Source organism: Salvia hispanica, chromosome 6, assembly GCF_029641045.1.
Source record: "Salvia hispanica isolate PSC_SH4W2 chromosome 6, Shi_PSC_v1, whole genome shotgun sequence".
Lineage (NCBI taxonomy): Eukaryota > Viridiplantae > Streptophyta > Magnoliopsida > Lamiales > Lamiaceae > Salvia > Salvia hispanica.
In genome coordinates, this window is record NC_142697.1 from 26637610 (window position 1) to 26665023 (window position 27414).

At 36.3% G+C, this 27414-nt stretch overlaps 5 protein-coding genes across 6 annotated transcripts; 1 reads left to right on the forward strand and 4 right to left on the reverse strand.

The window, feature by feature from the left end:
* Nucleotides 1-12602: 12602 nt before the first annotated feature.
* Nucleotides 12603-15531, reverse strand: LOC125207800 (protein KINASE OF THE OUTER CHLOROPLAST MEMBRANE 1-like). 2 transcript variants are annotated; one of them, XM_048107300.2, is made up of 5 exons: nt 15454-15531; nt 14534-14905; nt 14353-14444; nt 13810-14283; nt 12603-13732 (listed from the first exon to the last, which is right to left on the reverse strand). In XM_048107300.2, exons 2-5 carry the CDS (start codon nt 14894-14896, stop codon nt 12763-12765), a joined length of 1899 nt encoding a protein of 632 aa, XP_047963257.2. In that variant the 5' UTR covers nt 14897-14905; nt 15454-15531; the 3' UTR covers nt 12603-12762. The 2 variants fall into 2 exon arrangements, with proteins under 2 accessions (XP_047963257.2, XP_047963256.2); XM_048107299.2 differs by lacking the exon at nt 15454-15531 and adding an exon at nt 15318-15447.
* A 284-nt stretch (nt 15532-15815) lies between these two features.
* On the reverse strand, nt 15816-17517 carry LOC125203167 (uncharacterized). The gene is made up of 5 exons (XM_048101469.2): nt 17300-17517; nt 17127-17223; nt 16653-16752; nt 16193-16281; nt 15816-16079 (listed from the first exon to the last, which is right to left on the reverse strand). The coding sequence occupies exons 1-5, from the start codon at nt 17496-17498 to the stop codon at nt 15974-15976; spliced, it is 591 nt and encodes a 196-aa protein (XP_047957426.2). The 5' UTR covers nt 17499-17517; the 3' UTR covers nt 15816-15973.
* A 105-nt stretch (nt 17518-17622) lies between these two features.
* On the reverse strand, nt 17623-20202 carry LOC125203315 (PTI1-like tyrosine-protein kinase At3g15890). The gene is made up of 4 exons (XM_048101631.2): nt 19759-20202; nt 19474-19621; nt 18509-18771; nt 17623-18433 (listed from the first exon to the last, which is right to left on the reverse strand). Exons 1-4 carry the CDS (start codon nt 19800-19802, stop codon nt 17827-17829), a joined length of 1062 nt encoding a protein of 353 aa, XP_047957588.2. The 5' UTR covers nt 19803-20202; the 3' UTR covers nt 17623-17826.
* A 1405-nt stretch (nt 20203-21607) lies between these two features.
* On the reverse strand, nt 21608-24933 carry LOC125203762 (uncharacterized). The gene is made up of 6 exons (XM_048102200.2): nt 24776-24933; nt 24638-24680; nt 24468-24548; nt 23805-23991; nt 22163-22430; nt 21608-22023 (listed from the first exon to the last, which is right to left on the reverse strand). The coding sequence occupies exons 1-6, from the start codon at nt 24830-24832 to the stop codon at nt 21817-21819; spliced, it is 843 nt and encodes a 280-aa protein (XP_047958157.1). The 5' UTR covers nt 24833-24933; the 3' UTR covers nt 21608-21816.
* A 461-nt stretch (nt 24934-25394) lies between these two features.
* On the forward strand, nt 25395-27212 carry LOC125204631 (Cystathionine beta-synthase (CBS) protein). Its single transcript, XM_048103338.2, has 3 exons — nt 25395-25827; nt 26215-26566; nt 26749-27212. Exons 1-3 carry the CDS (start codon nt 25421-25423, stop codon nt 27082-27084), a joined length of 1095 nt encoding a protein of 364 aa, XP_047959295.1. The 5' UTR covers nt 25395-25420; the 3' UTR covers nt 27085-27212.
* The last annotated feature ends 202 nt before the right edge of the window (nt 27213-27414 follow it).

The following is a 27414-nucleotide window of genomic DNA, read 5'->3' on the forward strand; positions in this document are numbered from 1 at the left end:
GATAAGGCCGGTATTTCGGTATTTTTCCCCGTCCTAAGTATCATATCCAACCTCGTTTAAAACTTATTTAAACAAAATATTCAAACAAATAGTGACATTTTTATGTAATATAAAAAATAGCGATATATAAGATATATTACTAGTAGTACATATCAACAATTACATAACTGTAACAAGATAAACTCTCGACCAAACATAGTCAACAATGAGCAACATGTAAAAGCTAAGAACTGCATTGAAGTGAAAGAAGAGAAGAAACAACAAAATCGGCTAGCAATTATTTATATGGAGTACTAGTAATAAATTGATAGTAAGTGTACATTCTTTGTTTTTCAAGTCTGCCAACGTGATTAAGGGATGCTTAATATAGTAAACTATAGTAGAGCGACATATTTGTGTTTCTTAATACTTATAAAAATAAAGGCGCAAAAGTGAAATTGAAGAGTTTAGATAGCCAGGTACAAAGAGCATATTTGATCGTACCCTATTTTGAATGATGAAATTGAAGAATTTATGAGTGGTAAAGGTGTGGATGAGAGAAAATTATTTTTGCATTTTACTATATCGGCTTCAAAATAATACTCCTACTACTACTAGATGAGAATTATGGTCCATTTTTTGTGTCACAACTCACACGTAATGTATCACTTTTATTTTTCTGATATAATTTATACTTACTTTTTTATTTAATTTCAATTTTGTATAATTTAATTAATTTATTCTTTTTATGAAGAGTTTATTGTATCAGATTAGTTAAATATAAGATAAGTTTTCAAATTTGATATACAATTTTTTTATATTTCTACTTATTTAGATACATATTGCAGTACTACTAGAGTAGTTTATAATTTCACTAAATTTTTAATTTATAATACTCCCCCCGTCCCCGATTAAGAGTCACACTTTTCCATTTCAGTCCGTCCCCAATTAAGAGTCACACTTCATTTTTACCATAAATAATAAGTAGGTCTCACATTCCACTAACTCAATTCACTCACATTTTATTATAAACCAATATTAAAAAATGGATCCCACACTCCACTAACTTTTTCAATCAACTATTCTTTATATTTCTTAAAACTCGTGCCCGATCAAAGTGTGACTCTTAATCGGAAAAGGAAGGAGTATAAATTAGTTTAAGAAAACTATGACATGGAGTATCAAAGAACTAAAACTAACTGACGGAAGCATCTTGAACCTTAATCATGTCCACATCAGTCTACCTAGATTGAAGTGGTATTTGATTCATTAGTATTCGTAAACAATCAGTACAATCAAAATAAGGTTATATTAATAATTTGATATATTAATTATATATTAAAATAATAAATGTAGTAAGTGGACAAGTTAAAAAAACTTATTAGTCTTTAATCTTATTTTTTATATTTGAATTTTTTTTCTATTATTTTTAAATTTTAAATTAAAGTATGCACTAATTACATTTACGGTTTCAAAAAAGTAAAAAAGTTATACACAAATCATAAATATATGACCACAATATTATGCACTTTCCATGTACTATATATGCATCCATATATTTTGATTAAATGCATAAATAAACCTATTTTTTTAAAATAAACTAATTTTTGGTTGTACAAAATTTGGTCACATAGATTTGTTGTTTTAAAAAAATACTAGTACTAGTAAAAAAGGAAAAAATTGAATCACAATATTTTAACCAATTTTTCAAATTTAAAAACTTAGACTGCCTAGCGACCCAAACTTATAAATTATTCTCTAAACCTTGACTATATATAAAAGCGGGGCTTTTATAAATGAGGATATACGTGTTAATGTTGAAAATTGCTCCAATGAAATTATTCAGTCGTAAGTAAGTATTAAGGTATCGATTCATATATCAAATGTCCATTTTCCTGAAACTCGACAAAGTCTAGTTTTTTATTTCTCAAATTATGGGTTCGAACCAAGTGAAAGTGGAAAAATTTTGTTTAACCAGAATGCTTTTGAAAATAATACTTTATCCGTCATGGAAAAATAGATACGTTTTATCATTTTCATTCGCCCAAAAAAAATAGACTAAGATAAAAAAAGAAAAGTTTTTCACCAATACTAACCCTATACAATATACATCATTCTAAAGGTGGACCCCCAATTCACTAACATTCATTTCACTACTTTTTCCTTCCCACTCTCTTACTTTTCATATCTCTCTCTTAGAGCATCCACAGTAATAGGCGAGCGACCGGCTAGCCGATACCCGGCGCTAGCCGGTCTGCTCGCCGAACTATTGCAATCGGCGAGCGCTCGCCGATCCGCTCGTCGCCATTGTAGTTGGCGATCGATCAGCCAACACAATTTTTTTTATATTAAATTTTCGAAACACTATATAAACGCGATTTTCACGTCATTTTCATTCGCATCGCTTGTTTTAACGAGTTTTCTCTCTCTCTCTCTCTCTCTCAATTTTTGTACAAGAACAACAACGCGAAATGAGTAACGCGGGTGGTAATAGTGATGAGGAGTACGAACGACAAATGGATGAAGCATTGGAGGCCTATACGGCTATACGGAGGGTGAAATAGACCGACTGCTACAAAGGGCTATGCAGCCGACGGTACCTCGACCTCCACCTGTGGTCCACCGCCGAGCAGTGATTCCTCGGGATCACGCAGCTGCACATTAGCGGCTATATGACGACTACTTCGCAGAGCGACCGCGGTTTAACGCCAACATGTTCAGGCGGCGTTTTAGGATGCACAGGGAGTTGTTTATGCGTATCGTTGACGCTTTGGAGCGTCGATATCTGTGTTTCCGCTTCAGGCACGATGCGGCTGGCAGACCCGGCCACACCCCTATTCAAAAGTGCACTGCGGCAATCAGGCAGTTGGCCTACGGAGGGGCGGCAGACATGTGGGACGAGTACCTCCACATAGGTGAGACGAGTGCCCTGAAGTGTCTGAAGACTTTCTGTGAGGGCGTCGTTGAAATATTCGCGGACCAGTATTTTCGAAGCCCTAACCCCAAGATTGTCAGGATCTGTTGGAGATGCACGGGGAGAAGCCCTATTGCTTGTCCAGTTGTTTGTCCTGATGATGTGGCATGAGGAATTTTAGTGCTGGATGATGTGGCAGGAGGAGAAACAGGCTAGCCTATTTACCATTGTGGATGCTCTTAGAGCATCCGCAGCGAAGGGCGTCCCGACGGACGTCGGACCGGCGTGCCGGACGTCAGCGCGGGACGTCCGCCATTAGGCTTGAAGGAGGCGGACGTGGACGTCGCTTGCGGACACCGGAGTTCCGCGGCTTTCCGACGACGTCTGTCATTGCGGTGCCACGACGGACGTCCCGATTTTTAATATATATTTTTTTAAAACTCTATCTATTCGGCTCGTTGCAAACTCTATATATACGGCTCGTTGCAAACTCTATATATACGATTTTTAAAAAAACTCTAACGCATGAATTATCGTCGAAAATGAAGACCTAAAACAAAAACATATCATAGTGTCGGACCGGGGGCACTCCCCGCCCCCGGACCCCCGACAAGGGGGCGTCGCCCCCCTGACTCGCTAGATCCCCGTTCGGCTAGAGATGATTGTTTGAATCGTTTTTTGGTTAGAGATGATTGTTTTTTTATGAACTATGTATTTAAAAAAAAAAATTAAATATGTATGCTTTTTTTAAAAAATAAAATCGTTGCATTTTTCCCGTATTCGTGTCGAAATTTTAATTATGTAAATTACATATTTGTGAATTTGTGAATTTTTATTATTGTGAATGTCCGTCGGGATGTCTACCATTGTGCAGTGGGATGTCCTTATGACGTGACAGTGCAGTGGGAGGTCCTTATGACGTGGCAGGAGGGGTTTTTGGGAAGTCTATCGGGATGTCCACCGGAACATCCACACCACTGCGAATGCTCTTACTTTACCATTTACTTATATATTAAAACTCGTGTCATTTATAATCTTGTCTATTTTTCATGGATGGAAGGAGTATTAGATTAAAAGCTACTAGAATTTAAATAGGAGTATCAATTATATAGATCCTAGATTAAACCCAAATAATTTGGAAGATGAAAGAAAGTGTGATGAGTTGTGAATGTGGCAGCTGGCCTGGCATAGAGAATCAAAGTTGCAGGGCAGGAGATGCATGAGGTGGTCCCTCTTATCGGCTGACGTGTCGAGTCTTATCAGCTGACCTCACCATCGTTGATCCATCCACGTGGGGCCCCTTCTCATTGTGTGGCCAAGCCGTCCGACCTCGGTTCAAAAATTATATAGTAGTGAAATTCGTTAATTGAACCATATTATTTAACAACAAACCTTATTTTCAGTTTTAGCCTTTTTATCTCATGTTTTATTTGCAACATTCTTTAAAGATTGTGTTTAAAGTACACTTTTTTACTCTAATTTGAACGTTAAAAATTACTATCTCTCCCTCTCGCACACAAAATAGTACTACTATGATTTTAGAATATCACAATCAGATTGAATTCTTAGGCATGTTGATGGTATTATTTAAAGATAATTTTAATGAACCATGAAGTTGTATTATTAAAAAGAAATCTAACAAACACACGAATCGTGACCTACTTTTGTTTTAGATTAATTTGACTGACCCACTTTGTTTATATCCCATCAAAGCGTGCTAATATCTAAATAAGATTATGTTCGTGTATTTATTAATTTTTTGAAAATTGCGCACAAATATCTAGTCTAAAACATTTTTGTTCCATATTGATATACTATACATCAATATTGAAAACACTATCACGATTCACGTGTATATTATATGAGTACGTCACAAATTCATAACTGGCATTTAAATATAATCAAATTATGAAATATGTGTCGAAATATTTACAATTGTCTTAGGAATCTTATCGTTGGCATATTTTTTTGTGTTTCTAAAAATACTAGGAGTATAAAAAAATGTAATTTTAATTTGGTGTTTCAATATAGTCGGAGGATTTTCAAATTAAAAAAAAGTATATTGGAATATAAGAAATAAAGTATATAAATTTTGAGAAAACAATAATAGATACTCATAATGAGTAAGATGATAAATTATCCATCGAAATAAGTACAAATTTCATGTTTATTTCATAAATTATAAATTCTATTTTAAATTAAGAAAAGCGCGCAACAGAACTACGATAAAAGTGATTATATATGGGTGGTTGCTCGCCGGTTTTGAGAGGTAGGTAGTTACGAACTTGTAGTGGATGGCTATAACAAGAACACGATTATTTAAGGATTTGAAAACGGAAGAAAGTGTTATACTATTATCGATTTATAGTTTTTTTATAACTGTGAGTGTTTATGGGTCCCAGGCCCCAATATCTCAGCTCCTTCACTGTTGGCACGAGATAAACTCGAAATAGTCTTGATTGAGCTCATCATCCATTCCTATATGTATACAGTGGAATGCAATATTATCCCAATTGATCTCTTCAAACCAAATCTTTTATCTGGTTTGATTGAAATCATGATTCTCCCTCTCTTTACCTAATCAATTAATAGTAAAACAATATCCTATCAAATCTTTGTGCAATATTGAAGACCTTTTGATCCTATCCGATTTAGTCTTATAAAGTTCTAGGACAAACGAAACGACCAATTATGTAATAAGTCAAAAAAAGAGGGGAATATAGAAATTGATTAAAGTTACGGATAACAAATCTGCATGCAGCAACCTTTCCAATACTTTATTAATAATAATTAAGCATATGTTAAACACAGATATTCAGACCTTTAAGTTTATTCTACTTATTACAGAATAGTATCTAATTTTTTATTTTTATTATTTGAAAAGAATGTACAAGGTCACTTAAATACATGTCAGTAAATCTTAGACAATCTCTTTTCCGACTAAAAAATCTTTTGTAGGGGCTTTCTTTAAATCAAATTTAATAGTATATGAATTTATTGCAACCTACAATTTTGCCTCCCACACTTTAAAAATACATATGTGCCCAACATTGATAAACGAATCAATTCGATGCCATGGACTATTGTAATAAAGACGCATAATTTTCAATTTAAATAGTATAGTTCCAAATATTTATTTCTCTAAAATAAGTATTATTGTTCCAATAATAAAGGGCAAGAGTGGATAAGAAGAGGGTCGCATTGACAAATTGATATTGATGTTTGCAAAAAAAAGTTTTATGTATATGATTTTCTTTGTCTACCCTTGGTCGAGGTTGATGAGTCGCAACAATGGACCATATAAAAGAATCACATTTTAGTAAATTATGGTGGCGTTCGGTTGCCATGACTAATAATCATGAGACTATTCATCTAGGATTAAGTTGTGGGATTATTTTAGTTGGAGGGGGGAGACTATGACTAATTATCATAAGACTATCCATCTAGGATTAAGTTGAGAGAGTTAATCTTATGAACCAAACATGATACATATTTAATCATGATATTTAGTCTTGCCAACCGAACACCCCTATACTTTAGGAAATATAGAAACATTTTTATTATTAAAAGTGGGGTGATATTTGATTAATAATATAAGTGTAAATTTTTTAAATATAAAAATGGCATCGGAAAATAACACATAAATAAAATGCTCATAATAATTAACCAAATCGGTGCAATGATGAATGCAAGGGCATAGTATATTGAGTAGCATTAATACTTAAAATTTAAAATCTTAGACCTTTGAATCCTTTTAATTATAAATGTGTTTTCTTGTGTTTCATTTTACGTGGCTTCTATTCAAATCTCTCTACTTTTTGTTGATGTGAAATGTGTGTGTTCTACTATGTTTAAATATTGATATTAAATTGGCTGTTAGATTAGACATGGCCACGGTTCAAAAACAGCCGGTTCCGGTCCGTCGAATGCTTGAACTGTAATCGGCCCGGATACCGGTTATCCGGTTCCGGTTTAACTGCCGGTTACCGCCGGTTCCGGTTCCGGTTACTAACCGCCTGTTTTTCAGCGGTTTCGGCGGTTCCGGGCCGGTTCCGGTTCTTATTTTTTTTTATTTAAATCTTATAGTTATAACTTTTAAATTCTATAGTAAAATCCAAAGAGACTTTGAAAACGGTCGAAAACCGCCGGTTTTCTGACCGAACCGCCGGTTTATGTCAGAAAACCGCCGGTTTCTGACTGAAAACCGGCGGTTTCCGACACCTTTTCAGACCCTACGCTGCAACCCTACGCCTACGCCTGCAACCCTAGCCCTGAACTGTCGGGAACCGGCGGTTTTGTGTCAGAAACCGGCGGTTTTCCGACACAAACCGGCGGTTTTCAGACCGTTTTCAGCCCTATGCCTGCAACCCTAGGAACCTACCGGCGACGGCTACATTTTTCCGGTTAACTGCCGGTTCCGATTTCATATTTTTTGAACCGTAACCGGCCCGTTATAAACCCTAAACCGGATTTCGAACCGGAACACCCGCCGGTCCGGTTGGGTTTGGCCACCTCTATGTTAGATCCTAGCTACTTATTCCTAATTAGAGAAGTAAACCGTAGATGTGGAATGTGTATATATGTTCCACATGTTGATTGTTTCGGATGAATTTGTTTAACCCTTTATTCTTACTTATAGCCGATTGATGAACTGAACAGTATATCTCCTTTATGTGTTTCGTCTTGTTGTAATTGTTTTTGTTATTTTGTTGTTGTTATCAATTAGACTCTTTACTCGCATGACTTGAGTGTATTTTATATTGTATTGAAGAAAATAAAAAAAAGAATGAAGATAGGAGAATAAGAAGAAATTAATGCAGCTTGGCGTGGGTTGGCAATGGGTAGCAAATAGACAAGCAAATATTGAAATTTGGTTAGCTTGAAAATCAAGGGACCCGGGAAGCAGAAGGTACAACCCTATTGAAGCGCACGCGTGGTGTAATTGTCATGCATCATCACCTCATAATTAACTCAACACTAGGCCCCTCCATTTCCCACTTTTTTCTATTCTTTTCCTCCACACCCTTGCTTCTCATACACCCATCATTTCCTATTGAATATGCACACAACATATAAATTAAGATAACCTACCTTTTATATAAACGTCAAATCCAAAAATGTAATTAGTTGTAGCATCGGAGATGGCATATGAGAACATATGTATATCTGAAATCTCTTAAATTGAGAAAATTTATCCATCTTTACAGAAAAGTATTTCACTTTATTAGCACGTAAAATATTAAAGTTATTTAAATCACAAAATTTTGATCTAATTTTGGTTAATCTCACAAAGTTTGAAGATGGTGTGGTGTCTTCATTATATACAAAATGATTGTTTAATTAAATTAAAAAAAAAAGGAAAAAGAGAGATAAAATAAGTGTTCTAATTAAACAATTTGTTTTAAGTATCACAAAAGTGTTGTTTTGTACACTAATAAAATAATTGTGAAAACTTAATTTTTTTTAATTTAATACTACTCCGTATTTTGTTTTTAGAGTGAACTACATAAATAGTACTTGATCTTTCACTTTCGCACGTAAATGGTACCTGATCTTTATTTTATATCGTTTTTGGTACCTATAAATCACATTTTTGGTACCGAATGCAATTTTCTTCCTAAAATACCCTTTAAACAAATATATTTCTCATTTATGTCATAGAGGGTATTTTGGGCATATATAAAATTAGTACCAAAAGTGATATTATAATATCTTCTCTCATTCTCCTCACTCTTTATACTATTATTATTAATCAATATTAATATTATTATTTTGATGTTATAAATTAATAATTAATTCAATTTTAATATCATTCAAATATACTTAAATATAATTATAACTAAAATTATATTTAATTATTATAATAATATTATTGTTATACTAAAACTGATAGTAATTAATAAATAATTATAGTATAATTTATAAACTGATAGTAATTAATAAATAATTATAGTATAATTATATAAATTATGAATCACATAATATTATGTAATAATAATAATTATTATAATAATTACTGTTATTATTATTATTAGTTTACATTAAATTAGTAACTAATCAATATAGTCTTAATAAAAATTTAACATTGTGAATTGTATTCATAATGATATAAAAAGTTGAATATTTTTAGTTAGGTGTTTCAACCTTAAAATGAGTATAAAACAATTTAATTAAAAATATTCAATTGATTTAATTACTTTAAGTAATTAATTTAATTAGGTATTTTTTTTATTTTTATTATGAATGCAATTAGATGTATGTTTAAAATACTAAAAAGAAAGAAGAAAAAGAAGAGAAAAGAAAAAAGAAAGGAAGATAAAATACTAAAAAGAAAGAAGAAAATGAAGAAAAAAGAAAGAAGAAGAAAATAAAGAAGAAAAAGAGAAATAAGAAAGGAGAAAAAAATAATCACATATTTGGGGAGTACTATTTAATTGAAATTTCCAAAAATATCCTCCATGAAAAAAATATCACATGTTTAGTACCTAGGGTTATTTTTGTCACAGAATACCGAAAACGATATAAAATAAAGATCAGGTACCATTTATTACGTGCGAAAATGAAAGATCAGGTATCAGTTCAGTCTTGTTTTTAAACCATGTGAAACTGATACCAAACTTTGCAAATTAAACAGAGTATTAATTTATAATTTTATAGCATTGTCTTTTTCTCACCGAAAAAGGATGGTCTACTATCCATCGTTTTACATCTTAGCATAAGTACTGTGGAAGATTTACTAAAAGATTTGGGGATTTAGGCTTTTGGATAATGATTATTAATATGACAATCTCATCTCTATCCCTTTAGCATGTGGTCCACAATGATTGGTTTGTGACTCTAATCCTAGTATAAAGACTAATCCTATTCATATCCTAGGCTGAGCTTACCATATGTTGAAATAGTCATATACTTATGTAGTCATACGTTTCCAACCAAAGTTGAAGAACTACTTAACACTATGCAATGCGTGTGTAAAAGCCAAATACTACTCACTTTTATAACATTCCATTCACATTTAGTCATTTGAGGAACATTGAAGTGATTCACTTGTATTTTACATGACATTAGAGGGTAGTTTTACTTGGTTTTGATCATATATTGTGTATTTTGAGACATGGTTATAGCTACTTCTCTATTATGTTGGTATTTTTACCATTTTGTGAAGAATGTGTAGAAAAATGTACAAAATATATGGATGTGCAGCTGCTCAATGTTTGAGACAGCTTTTCTGGAGATTTTGAAGTCTGATTCGCACGTAATACATACCATTCTCTCCGTCTTTGAAAGAGCTTCGCGTGGATATCTTAAACGTCTCAATCGGAGTTCGGTAGAAGAAGTTATGGCCGTTTTACTAAGACTGCGCAGAGCAGTGACATAGCTGGCGACCCGCCAGGTTCGCATGCAAACGAACCTGGCGACCCGCAAGCAAAACACGAAAAAAACGCCGTAAGCAGCTGGAGACTCGCCAGCTTCAACGCACACCCAACCTGGCGACCCGCCAGCTTCGTCCGACAGTTTATTTCAGGCCCAAAGTCAACCCTAGGTATATATATGCATAGGAAACGCCTCCAAACACAACTTACACGCCTCCTACCCCAAAAATACTACTTTTTCACCTAGAAAGAAGAGAAGAACGAGCAGAGGACGAGTATTCATCGCAAGATTGAAGACGAGGCCTCCAATCCGCCCAATCCAATTCTAGGAGTTCATCTTTTAGTTTTATTCTTGTTCAAACAATGTTTTTGAATATTTCTTTGACTTTTGTGTTGAACATGAGTAGCTAAATCCTTCGTAGAGTTCTACGGGGGAGATACAATGATTCTTATGTTTAATTGATTTCCTTTTTCTATGCCTTGGCTCATGTGGTTATTTTGATTTCTTCTGTGCTTATATATTTATTTGACTGATCACCTTATAAATGCATGTGGATTTTACTACAAGAACTGAGAAGTGAGTAGTTTAATTTGAAAGAGAAGAAATTGACGTCTTTGCCAACATAATCGAGAGATTTGAGCCTTTGAATGAAGCTAAGTATCTTAGGAGCTATTAGGAGTTGTTGCATTAGTTCTAGGAAGGAGACTTCGGTTCTAGGTAGCAATCTACAAATTATATGCTTTGAGAAAAGATATAGTTTTACCTTAGTGATAGCTTAATAACCCTTGAGACCCTTTGTTGGCATAGTTAGGAAGTTAGTTGAGCATAGGATAGTTGTTATCGATCCCGTAGGATTCTACCTTCTCATCCTTGATCTACATCCGTTTTCTTATTTGCTTTTAGTTCTCTAGTTGTTTTTAATTGTTTTTACCTTGCTTTTAAATAGATTTAGAAAAACCAAAATTCCGATTCATCTAGATAGTAGTTGAGGTTGGTTCGTGGTAATTAGGTTGATACTCACTGTCTCCGTGGATACGATACTCTTTGCTTACTATTTGTTACATTAGCCCTGTACACTTGCGGGTATACTTGTGTTAAAAATAAGTTGAGTCATGAAACCATGAACTAGTATAATAAAGAAGTTTAGGCCATCGAGCCGCAAGTGCGGTAGCCCATCGCAATAGCTTGATCGAGATACGACAGGGGCCTCACGCCATTTTATATATTGTTCGGTTGTTTTTTAATAAAAAATTTGGCCCGTAACATTGCATCTTGGTCTCTCTCCATAGTGTTAAATTTACATCTCACATCCATCACACGTCATTTAATTTATATGTGACTAATTTAATCATAAACAAAGTACTCCATATATGTGTTCGGTTGCCAAGATTAAATCACATGATTAAATATGTATCAGGTTCATAAGATTGAACCCTACAACTTAATCCTAGATGGATAGTCTCGTGATAATTAGTCATAGCCTCCTCCCTCCAACTAAAATAATCCCACAACTTAATCCTAAATAGATAGTCTCATGATTATTAGTCATGGCAATCTAACGCCACCATAGTATTTTAACCAATCACGCGTCACCTTATGATCTATTGACATGTCAATACACTCTATGTTTCTATAGTCAAACAAGAATGTTGTCGCAGAAAACCGAACTATTTGTGATTAAATATGAAACCTAAACGGGTAAATTTGAGGAAAATCTAAACAATAAAATAAAAGGTGAACTAGAAAACAAAAGCACATGCAGTCAAATCTTTAAATAAATTGATAGAATATTAAGTATTTCAAAATCACATGGTATTTGATTTTGATTGAATTAAATCATTATCAACCCATGTGATATAAACTTTTTGTTTCCATAATTATTGTTAATTCATTGATAGTGATTTGACACTTGATGCGAACGATCAATCTTATAGAGATTCCACCTTCTCCAGATATGATTTTGTCATCATTGGATATTGATATTTATTTCATCATTAAATGGAATGACAGTAGTCTTTATCTTATTAGTACTGTGCTAGAAATTGAAGGACGAGTGCATCCACAACCCATGAACACTAAAAGAAAAGAAAGATTTTTAGCCATTAGGCCTTCGTCTATCGTACATGGTGAGACGACCCCCGTCGCCGAGCCATTTTTATCTTGCTGCATTGCCGATGCCCCTCGAGTGCCTTAATCCCGCAACGATTAGGTGAAATGAAACACACGATATAAATAAGAATAAATTACACGGGCCCAAGGTATTGGGCCTAAAAGATGAGCAAAGATATTGGGCTGGGCCGGAAGGAAAGCAAAGGATGCAATTTCACACCTCATAAAAAAAATCAAATACAGCTTGCATATTTTTTGCAAATGAGTCAGTTTTTCTGTGTATATACATAGTGAAACACATACATTTTCACTTAGAATTTACAATATATATATACAAAAGTGTGGCAGAATTCTTAGACATATACCAAACCTATAGACAAAGATAATCAACGAGGACTTGCTATGCTGGTGCCTTCTTTAAAGATGATACTAGCAACTTTTGGAGGGAGCCAAGCTGGGTTGCTATTACTTTGGCCCTCTTGATTGCCGGCGTCGGCTATCTGCTTCCGGTTCCTTCGACATCTATACCGTAGCCCTCCAACGACGTTTCTTCCGACAAAGGTGCCTATTTTCGTGGCTGTGAACACGCCGAATGCGATTGCCAGAGGCCGCACCGCCCAGTGAAAATCTTCGGCCAGTTCGTACTTCTCCGAAAGGCCGGGACACGTGTCCAACGAGACGTGCTCCACTTCCTCGGGGCTAGCCAAGAAACGAGCGTGTTTGTTGTCTCCAAGGACGAGCCTTCCCGGGAATTCAATCTCCAGGCAGCCGTTTGGAAGAACGCGCGAGATTCTTCCACTCGCCCACGAGCCTCCCCGTTTATGAGGCCACTCGAATTGGGGCGTGGCGATGTCGGCCTTCAGCCTCACGAACTGCCCGACCGAGAATGGCTCCACGACTCTGAGCTCGGAGTAATGTCCCCTCCATAGAGTATCCAGCCCCAAGAAGCCGGCGCCAGAAGTTCCATCGCGGTGAATGTAGTGCAAAATCCCGAGAGATGCGTGCTGCTCGTTTGCTTTTATAAGTTGCACCCAATCCCCCGATGCAAAGCCGAATGTGACCCTCTCTATGGTTACGGCGTTCAGCTTAAGCTGATTGTGCATGCTAGGGATTTGAACCAGTGCGAATGCATCCCTTTCGCCATCCTTCTCGAGCCCGACCACAGCTCCTTCCTTCACAACCAAACTAACGGGCTTGCACGTGCTTATATCCTTCCTCGAACGAACTGTGTCACCAATCTGAAGGCGATCTTTCGAAAGGAACCATGTGGTATAGCCACTGCAGTGTGGCTTATTCACATTCAGATTGCTCCCCTGGTTACTCCACGACCCGTCGCTGTTAACAGCCTTTCGCGAGCTGCAAAGTCCAAATTTCTAGTTTGAGAGTATCTAAAAAAAACAGAACAATATGTGAAAACAGTCACTTGAGTGAACCTTTCAAATGCTTGTAGAATGTCTGACATTAGAGGCCGGTTGCGAAAGTCATTCTCGAAACAGCCTTTCAGGACTTCTTCTACTGCAGGAGGGAGGCCACATGGAACGCGGGGCTTTTCTTGGCGTACTACAACTGAATGGTGCATCTCCTCCGGGGATCTCCCGAACCAGGGTGGAGTGCCGGTCAGCATTTCGATAATGCTGCAGGCGAATCCCCACGAATCAGTCTCGTAGGATATTGGACCTCTCACTCCGGGTTGCCATTGTTCGGGTGCCATGTAGTTGGGGCTTCCGAGTCTCACAGCTACTTGAGGATCACGCCAAGGAATCCCGAGAAGCAAGTAAGGGATCCCAAAGTCTCCAAGGACAACATGGTCGCGTTCATCAAGAAGGAAATTGTTCGGCTTAAGGTTCAGAACTAGGAGACCTATTTGGTGCAGTAGTTGAATTTCTTTAGCCAATTCAATACCATACCTGAGGCGATTTATCATAGTTAGTACGAGCTTTCCATCGGAAAGAGAGAATACACACAATGTTAGTTACCTCAGAACATCAGATAATGAAAGCTTTCCTCCGTTCATCTGCGCCATCCTGTCACCTACTGACCCCTCGTACGATTTGAATGCTATGCAGATCTGTCAAAAAGACCACATTAATATCTAAGGTTTTACACGCAAAAACGACAAATAAGTAAACTAATCAACAGTTCACAGAGAAGATGAACCTTCCCGGATATGACACAGATACCATGCAACCAACAGACACCTTGCAAGTTTTGGGACTTTGAATTCCTCCATACTTCTTCGAACCTACGAAGAAACTCATTTTCGTGACCCTCCTTTATCGAATGCAACATCTTAACCACAACCTCATGATACTGATCATAGTCCTTTCCGGACCGATGATGCGTTGCTACCCAAACATCACCAAACAGGCCGTGTCCGATCCTGTATTTGAGTTTCAAAGACGCGGGATCAATATACGAGCTGGGAAACGCAGGTGTAGCGTCAACAGTTTTCAACCGGTCAGGATCGCCATCATAAAGCTCGAAATCAAAATGGACTACCGGTGAGCTTTGTTCAGCCATCCCCCTTCACTGCAACCAAGGGATCATGTATAGTAGCAACTAGCAAATCAATACTAAACTACACAATTTAATCAGGATCACTTCAATTTGAACACACTTTTTTCTAATTTCGATTGAAGCAAACACAAAAAGGGAACAATAAGTTTGGATCATAAATTCCTACCATAATTTTCTGTTTTCCCCTACATAACATCTTACCATATTTCAAGAACTGATTTTTAACAGAATTGAAGGGTTTCAGGCTACAATTGATCAGCAAAAAGTAACAACATGCAATTTCCAGCTACAAAAGGTGAAGGAGAAAATACACAAATTCATTAATTCTCAAACTAATCCATCAATAAACCGTCACATATACACAATTATACTTAAAAGAAAAGCAATTTCACATTGAGCAATTAAAAATTCAGACAAGCCATACCTTATACTGCTGAAGAGATAAAATTGCTACAGAGAAAAGCAGAAAGATCGGATTTTTATTTTAAAATAAATTTTTAAAAAAATACAACACACAGAGGGGAAGAAGAAGAAGAAGTCGCAGTCAGTTTGAGACGTACCCGTGAAGTGAATTAAACAATGGTGGACTATTTTACTCTTTTCGAAGGTTGCTTCCCCTTTTGTCTTTTCTCTTATTTTTTCATTATTAAACTAATATCCCATCTTTTGAATTCATAGATAATTGGCTCTTTTAATTAGTTTGCACATGAAATTTAGAAATCCAAAGCTAAAAATAATTAAAAATCTTTTGAGATTTATTATAGAATTGTTATTTTGTAGTATTGTTATTCATTGAGAAAATGAGGAATTATTTTACTACTATCATTTACACCTATATGTGTTTTGCAGGGAAAATAAATTTAAAATAAATGAAATTTGATACAGTATATCTCAGAATATCAACTTCTTTTTTCTCTCAAAATAAAAAGAACATAAACTTTTATAGATGGTAGATTAAGACAACAATACATCATTCACTACACTACTGCTTGAATTCTTGAACTGATCCTACTCCTACCTAGCTGCAATTTTTCTTTGTTCCCAAAATCAGAATGAAAGTATCATTCTTGAATTTTCAATTCAATCTCTAAACTTAGAACATATGAGCAACCCCTTGAAAGAAGCTTTTAATCTGGGCTTGGCTTGTGGAAGCAAGTACCTAAGCTCTTCACTACCATCATTACATCTGTAAAGGGAGAAAACCCATGTGTTTCTTGAAGTTGATACATAATTAAGCTACAGACACAATAAGGGCTTGAAGTTGTAAGAATATTTTCTTCAACTTAATCACCAACTTACGTTGAACCGTCTTTGGACTTGACTCTCCGATCCTTGGCCTGCTCTGGTGTTGGTGCAAGGTCTACTCTCAAATGCTGGATGAAACGAAGCTGCAAGATCGCACGAAATTGGTGAATCGGAGTTCTCTTTCATACTCTTTCGTTACATAGTAGAATGATATCCTAAGTTGTGAGATACACTAAATTGTAAGAAAAACTATTTGGCTAATGCATTCTGTATATCAAGTTCATATATCTATTCTATCCATTGTTAAAACAGTTGAATGTTTATATAATGGTGAAACCCTTTCCTTGTCACCTTGCATTGCAATACAAATTTCAAAAATGTTTTTCTAAAAAACACATCATTTCTCATCTCATATCTTTAACAAGCAAACATCTAGCTACATAAAAATTTACAAAGGGCTAAACAACAAGATGATTTCTGCAATAACATTACTCTTGGAGACTGGTGATAGTACCTGATCGCCATCTTTGATCCCGTATTTCTTTATGCAGGCAACGTCGTGGATCAGCTTCTGGCCTTCATAACACAAGCAGAAGTGGCTCCATACAAGGGCCCTGTAACCGCCAAAATTCATTAATCTTGCAAAGAGTTCAAAGAAGCATGAATATTGCAACAGTCAACAACAGATTCTGCTGACACCATTGGTCTAAACAGCTGAAATTCTTCGTTTTACCACAATTTCTGAAATCCAAATAATACTACTAAAAATCTTAACTGTGAAGAAGTAAAGAGCCGATAACAGCTTTTGGAAGAAAATCAAAATCCTCAATTTCATCAACACACATTTCAAAAGAAAAAACAACAATAGTAAAGAATTGCAGAGAAAAAAACAACTCAAAATTATCATCCATCACACAACAAAGATTTCAAAAAACCCACAACACACACAAAAATCTCAAAGAAAAAGAAACCAAAGATTGTTGTCTACCATAATCTTGTTCTATCGTCGTCGGGGAACTGATTAAACGCCTCCTCCACCGCAAATTTAAGCTCGGCAACTGTAGCATTTCTCGCCACATTAAGACCTGCAAAACCAAAATTTAATTTTTGAACCCTAGAAAAAAGAGAATCAAGAAAAGGGTCAATTTTTTTCATAATTACTGAATGAAGAGCCGTCCAATTTATGAACACAGAGATTGAGAAAGTGCTGCTCCGGAAGCCTTCGATAAGTGGGAGTCCGGTTGTAAAGAGAAAAAGGGATTAACTTTTTCATGGGTCCATTTCTATTGCTCGTTTTAGGGAAAACCTTCACCATTAAATTCGATCGAGAAGGAGAATGAAGAAAGAGAGGTCTTTTCATTGTTTTCTTGTAAATGGAAATGGTGTGTTTGTTTTTTGAAAAGGTGACCGTTATGTTTATATTGTTGTGTTTTGGCTTGGAGGGAATATTTGTCTCATTTAATATTTAGATATTTCAACAAATATTCGATCATAATTCATTATATTATACACCATTGATTCAATAATCAATCCAAGAAAGCACAACAAACTCAATCATCGTTTCGATTCTTTCAACTTACAAATTTCTGTTTCATACCAAAAATCAACAATCAAATGGGACAAAAAAGAAGACAGGAAAAAAAAACAATAATTTTTACAAGCCATAGATAACTGCTCAATCTCCAACCTTAAACATTTTCGATTTCTTGATTCTGTTCTTTCTCATCTGAGACAGATTCACAGCTGTCATCTGCAGCAGCAGGGTTCTTGAACATTTCATCACTCTCTAACGCAGCAAACTTCTCCTTGTCTCCTTTGAGCAGTTCCACCACCTCAAGCATCGTCGGTCTCTTCTCCGGCTGACTATGTGCACAGATCAGTCCGACCAAGACGACCCTCTTCAGCTCCTCTTCGTTGTACTTACCATCAAGCCTCGCGTCTGCAAGTTCGCTGAACTTCCGTTCGCAAGCCAAGGGCAGAGCCCAGTCTGTGATCGGGCGTTTCATCGTTGAACTGAGCTTCTCTAGTGGCTTCTTGCCACTAGCAAGCTCGAGCAGGAGAATGCCGAAACTGTACACATCACAGCTCTCGGATGCCTTGCCTAACATCGCGTACTCTGGGGCAAGGTAGCCAAGAGTACCCTTGACCCTCGTGGTCACATGCGTCGCGCCATCGGGTATAAACTTTGCAAATCCGAAATCAGCAACTTGAGCTTTGAAGTCGGAATCTAGCAGCACGTTGCTGGCTTTGATGTCTCTGTGGATTATGTGTGGGGTAGCATAATGGTGCAGATAGCTGGAATTGAACAAGAGTTAGCCTGGAAGGAGGAATGTGATAATTGAGTGAGCAAAAGTCATTATGAGTACTTACACGATGCCCTCAGCAGCACCGAGAGCAATGTTCATCCGCCTTGTCCAGTCGAGATGACTTTCAGCAGAGTGTTGGCCGTGAAGATGTGACAGTAAGCTCAGATTGGTCATGTAGTCATAGACAATCAGACGCTCTTGCCCTTCAGCACAATAGCCGCGTAAAGTGAGCAAATTTTTGTGCTGTACACGAGCAAGTATCTCGACTTCAACAGAAAACTCAACCTCTGCCTTGTTACTCCATGATTTTAACCTTTTTACAGCAATCTGTTCGGAGATGAAAGAGATAAATCAAACATCTAGCTCAGCATGACTTTCACGTTTTCAGAAAGGGAACTTTGAAAATGTTGACTATTTGATCACATAATCAACTTGTACACTATTGCACATTCAGTATATTGTCATTGCCTAATCACGTCTACCATGTTGATTTCAATAACATCTCTATTTGGTAGTAATTTAAAGGTTTCCAAAAAAAATACTAATATCAAATGCAGGCAAGAATAGGAGTATCACTGAAGAAACATTAGCCGTAAACATACTTTCCTGAAAAGACTATCTAAGTAAAATTAAACACGAATACATATTCCTAAAAGGCCTCATAAATACACGTGAAATGAAAGTTGAAGAATGACCTCAGTCACTAATGAGCACAACACAGCTACAACCAAAACAAGTAAGCACAAAGGCAAGAATAGCAGATAGGAGAAAAAGGCACCCAAAGGCCGTGATGCACAGGGCACGCGAAAACCATTTTAACGAAAACTAAGAATCCTAATACAGTTGTTTTCATTGATAGTAAATCCCATAAACCGATAAACAGTCTAACTATTGGCAAATCACATATGTCTTGGAACCCTTAGTTAAATTATAGAAACCAAACAGAACCATAAACTAACACTCTCCAACAACAGTGGAATACTATAATGAGAAACTAGACGAAAATGATGAAAGGCAAGGCCGTCTTACTTGAGAACCATCCCATAGCTGACCCCAATAAACACTGCCAAATCCACCTTCTCCAAGCTTGTTATCATAGTTGAAATTGTTTGTAGCCAATTGCAATTCTTTCAGAGAAAAAATCCTCCATGCTGTCTCCTTTTTCCCTTGGTTTTTCCTATATAAATTAAAGAGGAAAATGAAAATGAAAATGCTAAAAATCAGTAAAATGAATCGAATTGAGGGGTAGCTCAAATTCAAGTAAAGAAAGAGCAATAGAAACAAACATTGACCCATATAAACTGAACTACTTACCGATCTGAACCCCTACCACAGCAAAAAAATGAGAAGAAATCCATAAACCTTTACACAACAGAATCCCCCCTTTTCTGCAGATTTTTCACCGGAACTTGTTTAAGCTCAATAGCGCCGCCATGACTGAAAAACCATCACTTGAGCAAAGCTACAAAGTTCAAAATGGAGAATTTATTCGTTTTGAGAGCGATCGTGGTGAGGGAGCAGATGCTTTGCTTGCGACAACGATTGAGCAAAGAAAAAAAATTAGAATTGACAAAAGTAGGGAGGTTTATTATAAATCGAGATAACGAGAAAGATGGAGCTGATTGGGTATGCTCTGTGTAGGAGAGAGAGAGAGAGAGAGAGAGAGAGAGAGAGAGATGTCGTTCTCTTGTTTTTGAAGTTTGCTTGAATGATTATTGGAGCTTTCCTCTTCCAGAATTCGAAAATTCCCACTGCTTCTCTACTTTTTCTTCCAGCTTTTTAAAAAACCAATTATTTACTGTTCTTACAATGGAAAATAAAATGGATGGAGTATTATTCTACAAAAATAAAAATATTATAATGTCTCATTACAGAGAGCAAGTCCATCTACTTTATGGGAGGGTCGGTGGTTATATTATATATTTAAAATATAAAATGAAGTTGGAATAATAAAGTGTGAATTAGCACAATTTCAAGACACAAAATGTAGACATCCTTTGTCCAAATTTAAACATTTCACACAAATTTGAAGAAATTATTATATGATGTAGCGGTTGGTGGTACCTTTCAGACATTATTATTGAATAATATCACCACATAACAGTTTGAGCAATCAATTAATTATTTAAATACTCAAATGACTAAGTTACGTGACGAGCAGCAACACCTAATCCATTGTAATGTGTTTTGAATTTTCTAAATAATCATGTTGAGATTACAATTGAACATATCTATAGCTAACATGTTTACTCCTTAATAAGGAGGTTGGAAATTTGAATATTTTAATAAAATTAATTTTGTGGTGTGTGTGAGAGAGTGTTATTTCTTCATATAGTTGTACACTTGTACTGAAAAAATCATCCAGGAATGATAAAAAAAAATCCAAGTTTCAAAGTAGCTATGGACCTGTGGTCAATCGTCCCATGCTTTATTTAATTATTTTCATTTTATTCTTTTCTTGTTTCTAGTAGGAAACATTTCGATGACCGTCGACCGTTAGTTTTTAACGGAAATGTTAACGGAGGACTAAAATGATCAAATTTTCATATGTTCAGGACCACAAAATCCAAAAGATAATATTTATGACCAAAAGCGTAAAATAACCATATGTTCAGGACCAACTTTGGTCTTTACTCTAAAATAAATCAATAAATTTGGCCATTCGGATACGGAAGTTTTCTAACTGGTTTTCTGGTTTTTCTACCTTTTTCTGTTGCATAGATTTTATATATACTCCTAGTTTTCCATTAAAGCTAAAAACTTGTCCAGAAAAAAGAACTCCTAACACTGAAATTAATTTTTTCGGTAATATCTTAATTAACGGAGTCTTAGTTTATGATTGAATGTAATGAACATGCGAATATTCTGAGAAACAAAGTGAGTTAAATGAAGACAAAAAAGTTTAATTGATGAGATGCAACCAAAAGCATATGGATATGGGACAAATAACACAACAATAATAATTATGATTCCCTCTCAACAAATACCAATCCACACACTTTGTGAGTTGAAGAGAATTAAGAAATAGTAATCCTGGGCATAAATGAAGTAAGAACCCTACACACTTTTGTGCTTTTAATTTATAAATAAATAAAATCTCACACATTTTTCATTTACATCTAATACATATACTACTAGTAAAGCCCAAAAAACAAAACCAACATCTCAATAGGGTAAATTTGATTGAATTCAAGGTATATATTGAGTATTCACATTTTGATCCATTAAAACACGTACAACACCGTAAAAAATGAATGACTATGGTATATTCCATCCAACTTACAATTAGCATATAGTAGTAGTAGATTTTTGAAAAAATGAAGTCCACAACTCTCTCTCTCTCTCTCTTTCTCTCTATGATCACAATTACGGTTATACTGAGATGGTGAACAGATAGAGTTTAAGCACCAAAGCAAGAGCCAGCTGCAACAAGAAGATACCAGCAACAATGAGGAACCATCTCTCACCGGCAGACTTTATGTGGTTTCTCAGGTTGAGGGCAACGAATGAAGCGGACATGAAGCCAGCTACACCAGCGACTACCCATCTCACGATTTCCTGAGGTATAACAGATAAACACTGCAACAAAAACCCAAAAAATAATGTTTATATCTCAACAATAGAGCCACTCAACAAACAGCAGACAAGAAGAGACACTCTCCAAGCTCGAACGGATCAAACCATTAACCATGCGAAGAAAGATGCAACTTTATCTTACCATAGCAGGAATGAAGACAAACAGTGAGTAGCCATACAGACAGAGGAGATGGACGAAGCCGGATGGAGCGGAGAAGTATTTCAGGATTAAATACAAGGCAAGAGGCACTATAGAGACATAGCCGTAAAATAGACCAGCAGACCAGGTCATCAGATTAATATCGTAGTCCCATTCTTTTTTCTGCACTTTGTGTGCTATATAAGTAACAAATGTTCCAATGGAAGCTGCCACAAATATCAAGGTAGTGCAGATCCAGAAAGGCCCGTACCTGTAAACAGAAAGAACAATAAAAGTCAAGATTCGGCATGTGCCTCCGGTTGCTAATCTTGTTACTGCAGTCCAGAAACAGAATCAAACTACGGGGGGAATATGATGTTTCGTAGGCATGCTATACTAAAGGCATTATGAGATAGTGATAAGGAACACATGAGGCATGTTGTAACAGGTTTTTAAAGACAGCGTCCTATGAGAATCAGTATTACACAAACATTAAATACTGAATTCATTGTTCGAGATCGGGATGGTAAAGCTGGACCACAGATATAGAGGTACTGTAGATGTCAAAATTGCATGTAAGATCATATGATTATATGTACTCTGCCAAAGCATATACCAACTACTAAGTTAAAAACATCAATCCCATTCCCATCACAATGTTTATCTACAAAATGACGACACAAGTTGCAATCACAAGTAAAGAACTATTCTGTCACTTCTCTAATTTTCTCCATAAGAATATTGTTGATATGAAATTAAGGATAAAATTTCGATATAATGTGGCATACATCCAAATATACTAATCCTATCAAGTTGATTCGATGGAGCAAATCACGAGCTAAATCAAGCATTACTTAGGAGACTAGGATATAACAGCCAAACAGATAGGAAAATTACAGTGGGGAGACATTCAAATACTATCTCCTTGCGAGTTTCAGTATATCGCCACAAATCTGGAAATTTATTCACTCTTTCCTGATATCATCATAGCTTATAGGAGTTTTGGAATGGTATAATACTATAATGGAAAATACTAGTATTAATTCATGCCCCATACTTTCCTTATTTAAACTGATACACCCTAATGTATTTATTACAACAAAGAACAAACTACTCATTTTATTTTTAACTTTTACCCCACTCAACTCAGCAGTCAGAATTCCATGTGGATAACAGCATGGAAATCCTTAGTCTTTGTGCAAATGGCAGATACCTTTTTTAACCCTAAAAAGATTCTAAAAGACAAAGCAGTTATAGACTTATAGGTAAAATTGCTCATGGTTCTCTAGCTGATCATGGTATATGGCAAATGGTCCTCATCATGGAAATTTACAACATCCAATTGAGTCAAGAATGAATAGGTTCATGAATGCATGATTGAAATGAAACAACCCAAATGACATTGTTCGGTTCTTAGTAGGAGAATCCCTGTAACCTTTTCTCTTGAGGGATACATGCAAAAATAAACAAGTCAATATACAAAGATTATCCATCAGAAATACGTTCTTAATTAATTCCCGACTCCACGAATTTTTTCACCTCTATAGTGGGGAAGATATATAAACCTTGCAGTTTAAGTCCTTGCTTGTGTAAACTAAAACCAATGGACACAGAGTAAGAGAAGCGTGTCATATAGCAAACTCACAAATCTGGGTTATTAGCAGTCTTTTCAGAGAAGCTTCCATTGAAAGGAAACAGCGAATCTTTTATCCTTTCCAAAACATCAGCTGTATCAACATCAAAATAGGGCTTATACGCAGCAATTGTGAACGACCGAAACCAACCGCTTTGCTGAGGTTCGTCAGAACCAGCCGCTGGTTTTCCAAATGAATCTAAATCAAGAAAGACCATACATTGTGAATTACTAATTTGGAATCAAAAGCAACAGAAATAAATTACTCTTACTGATCTAAGGAAGTCAGGCACAGCCAAACAGAGAAAAAACTTGCATTAAGAAGCTACAAAGCCGCAGACTACCTTCATACATCTCCTATGTTATTTCACTGATCTTGTTAATAGCACTAACATATTGATTACATAAACAGAACAACCTAATTCAAAGTATCACAACACAGTTTAATAAGTATGTAGCAGTGAATCTTTAAGTTTAGGATCATAGCACAATTCACAACAGCCAAATCACTCAAAACTGATAACTAACAAATCTGCAGCAGCTCAAATAATCCAATCACGACAAAATTAAATTACGAAACTCAAGAGCAGCTCAAGCATCCCATTCAAAGCATAACGCAAAATAGTCAAACAAACTTCAATCACATACTTAAAACTCAATAAATGAGAAAAATACCATCGGCATCACGAGGAGGTTGTGCGGCACCGGATATTTTCCCCTGAGCTCCGGAAGGCGGAAATGTCTGAAGACTGGAATCTGGACACAATATCGTCATGCAAACTATACATCAGAACCATCGAATTCCCATGGGAAGAAAAAAAAAATAGGTGGAAAATGAAAATTACCAGCAAATTTGACGGCAACATGCGCCGGCGAATCGGCGACTGCCTGCAACAATATCGACACCAACAAATCTATGAATCGGCATATAGAAGAATAACTAGATAGGTAAAATCAGATCTAGCAAGAGAGAAACAATATACCGGAACAGATCCGCCAACATTTTGATTGTCTATGGAAGTGTAATTGCCGGACATCATCTTGACAAATCGAGTCGTTTGTAGCCGAATTACACTCTGTATCTAATGTGTTTGATGTGTTTTCAGCTGAAGATCTGAGATTGGGGCATACACATTGGAAAAATCATTTTAATTACTCCCTATTTTTTATTTAGAGGGCCCCACACTAAGTAAACTTTGTATTGTACAGTAATTTTTTTGTCTGAAAGAAATACTACTAGTAATTTTTTACAATACTTCATCAAATAAATTGAGAATTAGTTTTAATTATTTTACGAAATTCATGTTGTAAATATTGCCTTAGTCCTGGAATTCATATCTTATGTTTCTACGTTTGTTATTTTAAGTTCAAACTTTATAGGAATAGTTATTATTTTTAAGGAATTTTCATCACATTTTTTTTTCGTAGCTGGATAAAAATTCAACAGAACTATTTAAATAAATAAATAGGTTTCCAATATTCAGAATTTATTGGAAGAGACACGTGTCAAGAGTAGAAGTGTGAGGAAATTGAAGAAGTTGACACGTCCTCCGAAATTCAGAATTTGGAGATGAGATATATATTTCCATTTCCACAAGCAGAAGAAGCATATAAATCCATCGATTTGAATGAATCTGGAAAAGCAAAAAATGCAAGGCGAAGGGAGACGCATGCTTGGGGAGACGAAAGTGAGCGATCTGATCACGAACAAGAAAAGGCTGGTGGAGGTGCCCTACACCGCTTCCCTAGCCGACACAATCAACGCCCTCATGGCCAACCGGATCCTGGCCGCCCCGGTAGCCGCCCCGCCGGGTCACTGGATCGGGGCGGGCGGGTCCATGATCATGGAGTCCGATAAGCAGACCGGGGTGGCTAGGAAGCATTATATCGGGATGGTCACCATGCTCGATGTGCTCGCTCACATCGCCGGAAACGGCCCCGAGGATCTCCACCGTCGGATGCAAGTTCCCGTTTCCTCGATTATCGGCCATTGCATCGAGAGCCTCACATTGTGGACGATCAATACTAATACTCAGTAATCTCTCACAATTACAAATTAATACTAGTATGAAATTCATCAATTATTTCCTAGCATGTCCTTTAATTTATGCTTTCTAACAGCTTCAATTTTGGTATCGAATGACATGTAAAACAGATTTATTTTTTTATAATTCCTAGCTAGCATCTTGTTTGCTCTCATACTCCTATATCTTGCTAGAGCATGTCATTATATTCGTTATTTTTATGCTTCGTGTGATGAAATGGAATCCGTATTTTGAAGGGAGGATTGTTCTAATCCTAATACTATGATTAGATCTGTATTTGGTCCATGTCTAGTAGCCGGCCTACACATGAATGGTAATGATTTGAATGAGGTGTAGTGTTTATTGTAATGTATGTTGATTGTTTGAATGAATGGCAGCATAACAGACTGCATGGAAGTGTTCTGTAAAGGGATACATCGAGCTTTAGTTCCTGTTGACAGCCAAATGGAAAACATAGCTGGTGTGGAGCTCATGGAATCTGCATCTAGCTATCATATGCTTACCCAGATGGATCTCCTCAGATTCTTGAAGAACCACGAACACGATCTCCAACCTCTCCTTCAACGCCCCATCGCCCAACTTGGAGCCATCGTTGATGCTGTTGTTGGTGTCTCCAAGAAAACCAAAGTGATGGATGCTATAATTTCCATGAACAAAGCTGCTCTTAACGCTGTACCCATTCTTGAATCTACTGGCGCCGTTAATGTGGATCACACAAAGCTTATAGATGTAACTTCCTTCTTCACATCTTGAAACTTGATTAATTTTTAAGCTTATTTGAGTTTTAACTTTAGTTTGACATCAAAAGAAATCTTGTCAAGAAATAGCTGTGAAATGTGTTCTGTCTTCTTGAACCCTCGGATGACTAACCGTTGAATTGTGACATTAGTTGATTGTGTGAAATGGGTCAGGGTAAAGGCAGGAAGCCTGTGGGAACATTTTCGGCCACGGATCTGCGAGGATGCCCGATATCAGTGCTGCAATCGTGCTTGCATGTGAGCGTGATGGAGTTCATCAACAAACTATCGGAGATCCCACAGCACGAGTCCTCTGGCCTGAGGAACTCCACAGACGAGCTCATAACCTGCCGGCCCGAGTCCAAGCTCGGGGAGGTGGTGGACAAGGTTGTGAGCAACCACGTGCATCGAGCTTGGGTTGTCGATGAATCAGGTATGCTCACTGGAGTCGTCTCCCTCACCGATATCATCAAAGTGATTCGAGTTTGGTTGCTATCGGACCGCACTTGATGAGATTTTGATACACACTGTCTTTTGGGTAATGTTGTTTTTTGTAGAGTTGTCAAGTTTCCACTTTTATGTTTGGTTTGTTAAACGTACATATCCTGCTTATTTTAATTGGCTGTTTTTGTTTTGTATTTCAATACTAACACACACTGTTTTTTCACCATGAAGAAAAATGGTTTCCTTTTACCGCGAGACTCAAATCCTTAATTTATTCTCGATCTATTGGTTAGATTTCACTAATCGATTAAGTAAATTTACGTTTGCTCTCAAAGAAATTTAATATAGAAAATTAAGAGAGTCTAGATAGGAACTAAGGAATAGTACTAATTACAA

Excerpts from the sequence above, each read along its gene's own strand:
- LOC125203315 (XM_048101631.2), bottom strand. The coding sequence starts at position 19,802 with ATGGATTTCTTCTCATTTTTTTGCTGTGGTAGGGGTTCAGATCG. Across the intron at positions 19,622-19,758 it reads TGTGGTAGGGGTTCAGATCG|GAAAAACCAAGGGAAAAAGG; the intron begins GTAAGTAGTTCA and ends TAATTTATATAG. Across the intron at positions 18,772-19,473 it reads AGCTATGGGATGGTTCTCAA|ATTGCTGTAAAAAGGTTAAA; the intron begins GTAAGACGGCCT and ends ATCTCCGAACAG.
- LOC125203762 (XM_048102200.2), bottom strand. The coding sequence starts at position 24,832 with ATGATGTCCGGCAATTACACTTCCATAGACAATCAAAATGTTGGCGGA. Across the intron at positions 24,681-24,775 it reads ATGTTGGCGGATCTGTTCCG|GCAGTCGCCGATTCGCCGGC; the intron begins GTATATTGTTTC and ends ATATTGTTGCAG. Across the intron at positions 22,431-23,804 it reads ACTGCTAATAACCCAGATTT|GTACGGGCCTTTCTGGATCT; the intron begins GTGAGTTTGCTA and ends TTCTGTTTACAG.
- LOC125203167 (XM_048101469.2), bottom strand. The coding sequence starts at position 17,498 with ATGAAAAGACCTCTCTTTCTTCATTCTCCTTCTCGATCGAATTTAATG. Across the intron at positions 16,282-16,652 it reads GGATCAAAGATGGCGATCAG|CTTCGTTTCATCCAGCATTT; the intron begins GTACTATCACCA and ends GCGATCTTGCAG. Across the intron at positions 16,080-16,192 it reads AAGTCCAAAGACGGTTCAAC|ATGTAATGATGGTAGTGAAG; the intron begins GTAAGTTGGTGA and ends CTCCCTTTACAG.
- LOC125204631 (XM_048103338.2), top strand. The coding sequence starts at position 25,421 with ATGAATCTGGAAAAGCAAAAAATGCAAGGCGAAGGGAGACGCATGCTT. Across the intron at positions 25,828-26,214 it reads ACGATCAATACTAATACTCA|CATAACAGACTGCATGGAAG; the intron begins GTAATCTCTCAC and ends AATGAATGGCAG. Across the intron at positions 26,567-26,748 it reads ATCACACAAAGCTTATAGAT|GGTAAAGGCAGGAAGCCTGT; the intron begins GTAACTTCCTTC and ends GAAATGGGTCAG.
- LOC125207800 (XM_048107300.2), bottom strand. The coding sequence starts at position 14,896 with ATGGCTGAACAAAGCTCACCGGTAGTCCATTTTGATTTCGAGCTTTAT. Across the intron at positions 14,445-14,533 it reads TCTGTGTCATATCCGGGAAG|ATCTGCATAGCATTCAAATC; the intron begins GTTCATCTTCTC and ends TCTTTTTGACAG. Across the intron at positions 13,733-13,809 it reads ATTCTACAAGCATTTGAAAG|CTCGCGAAAGGCTGTTAACA; the intron begins GTTCACTCAAGT and ends TGGACTTTGCAG.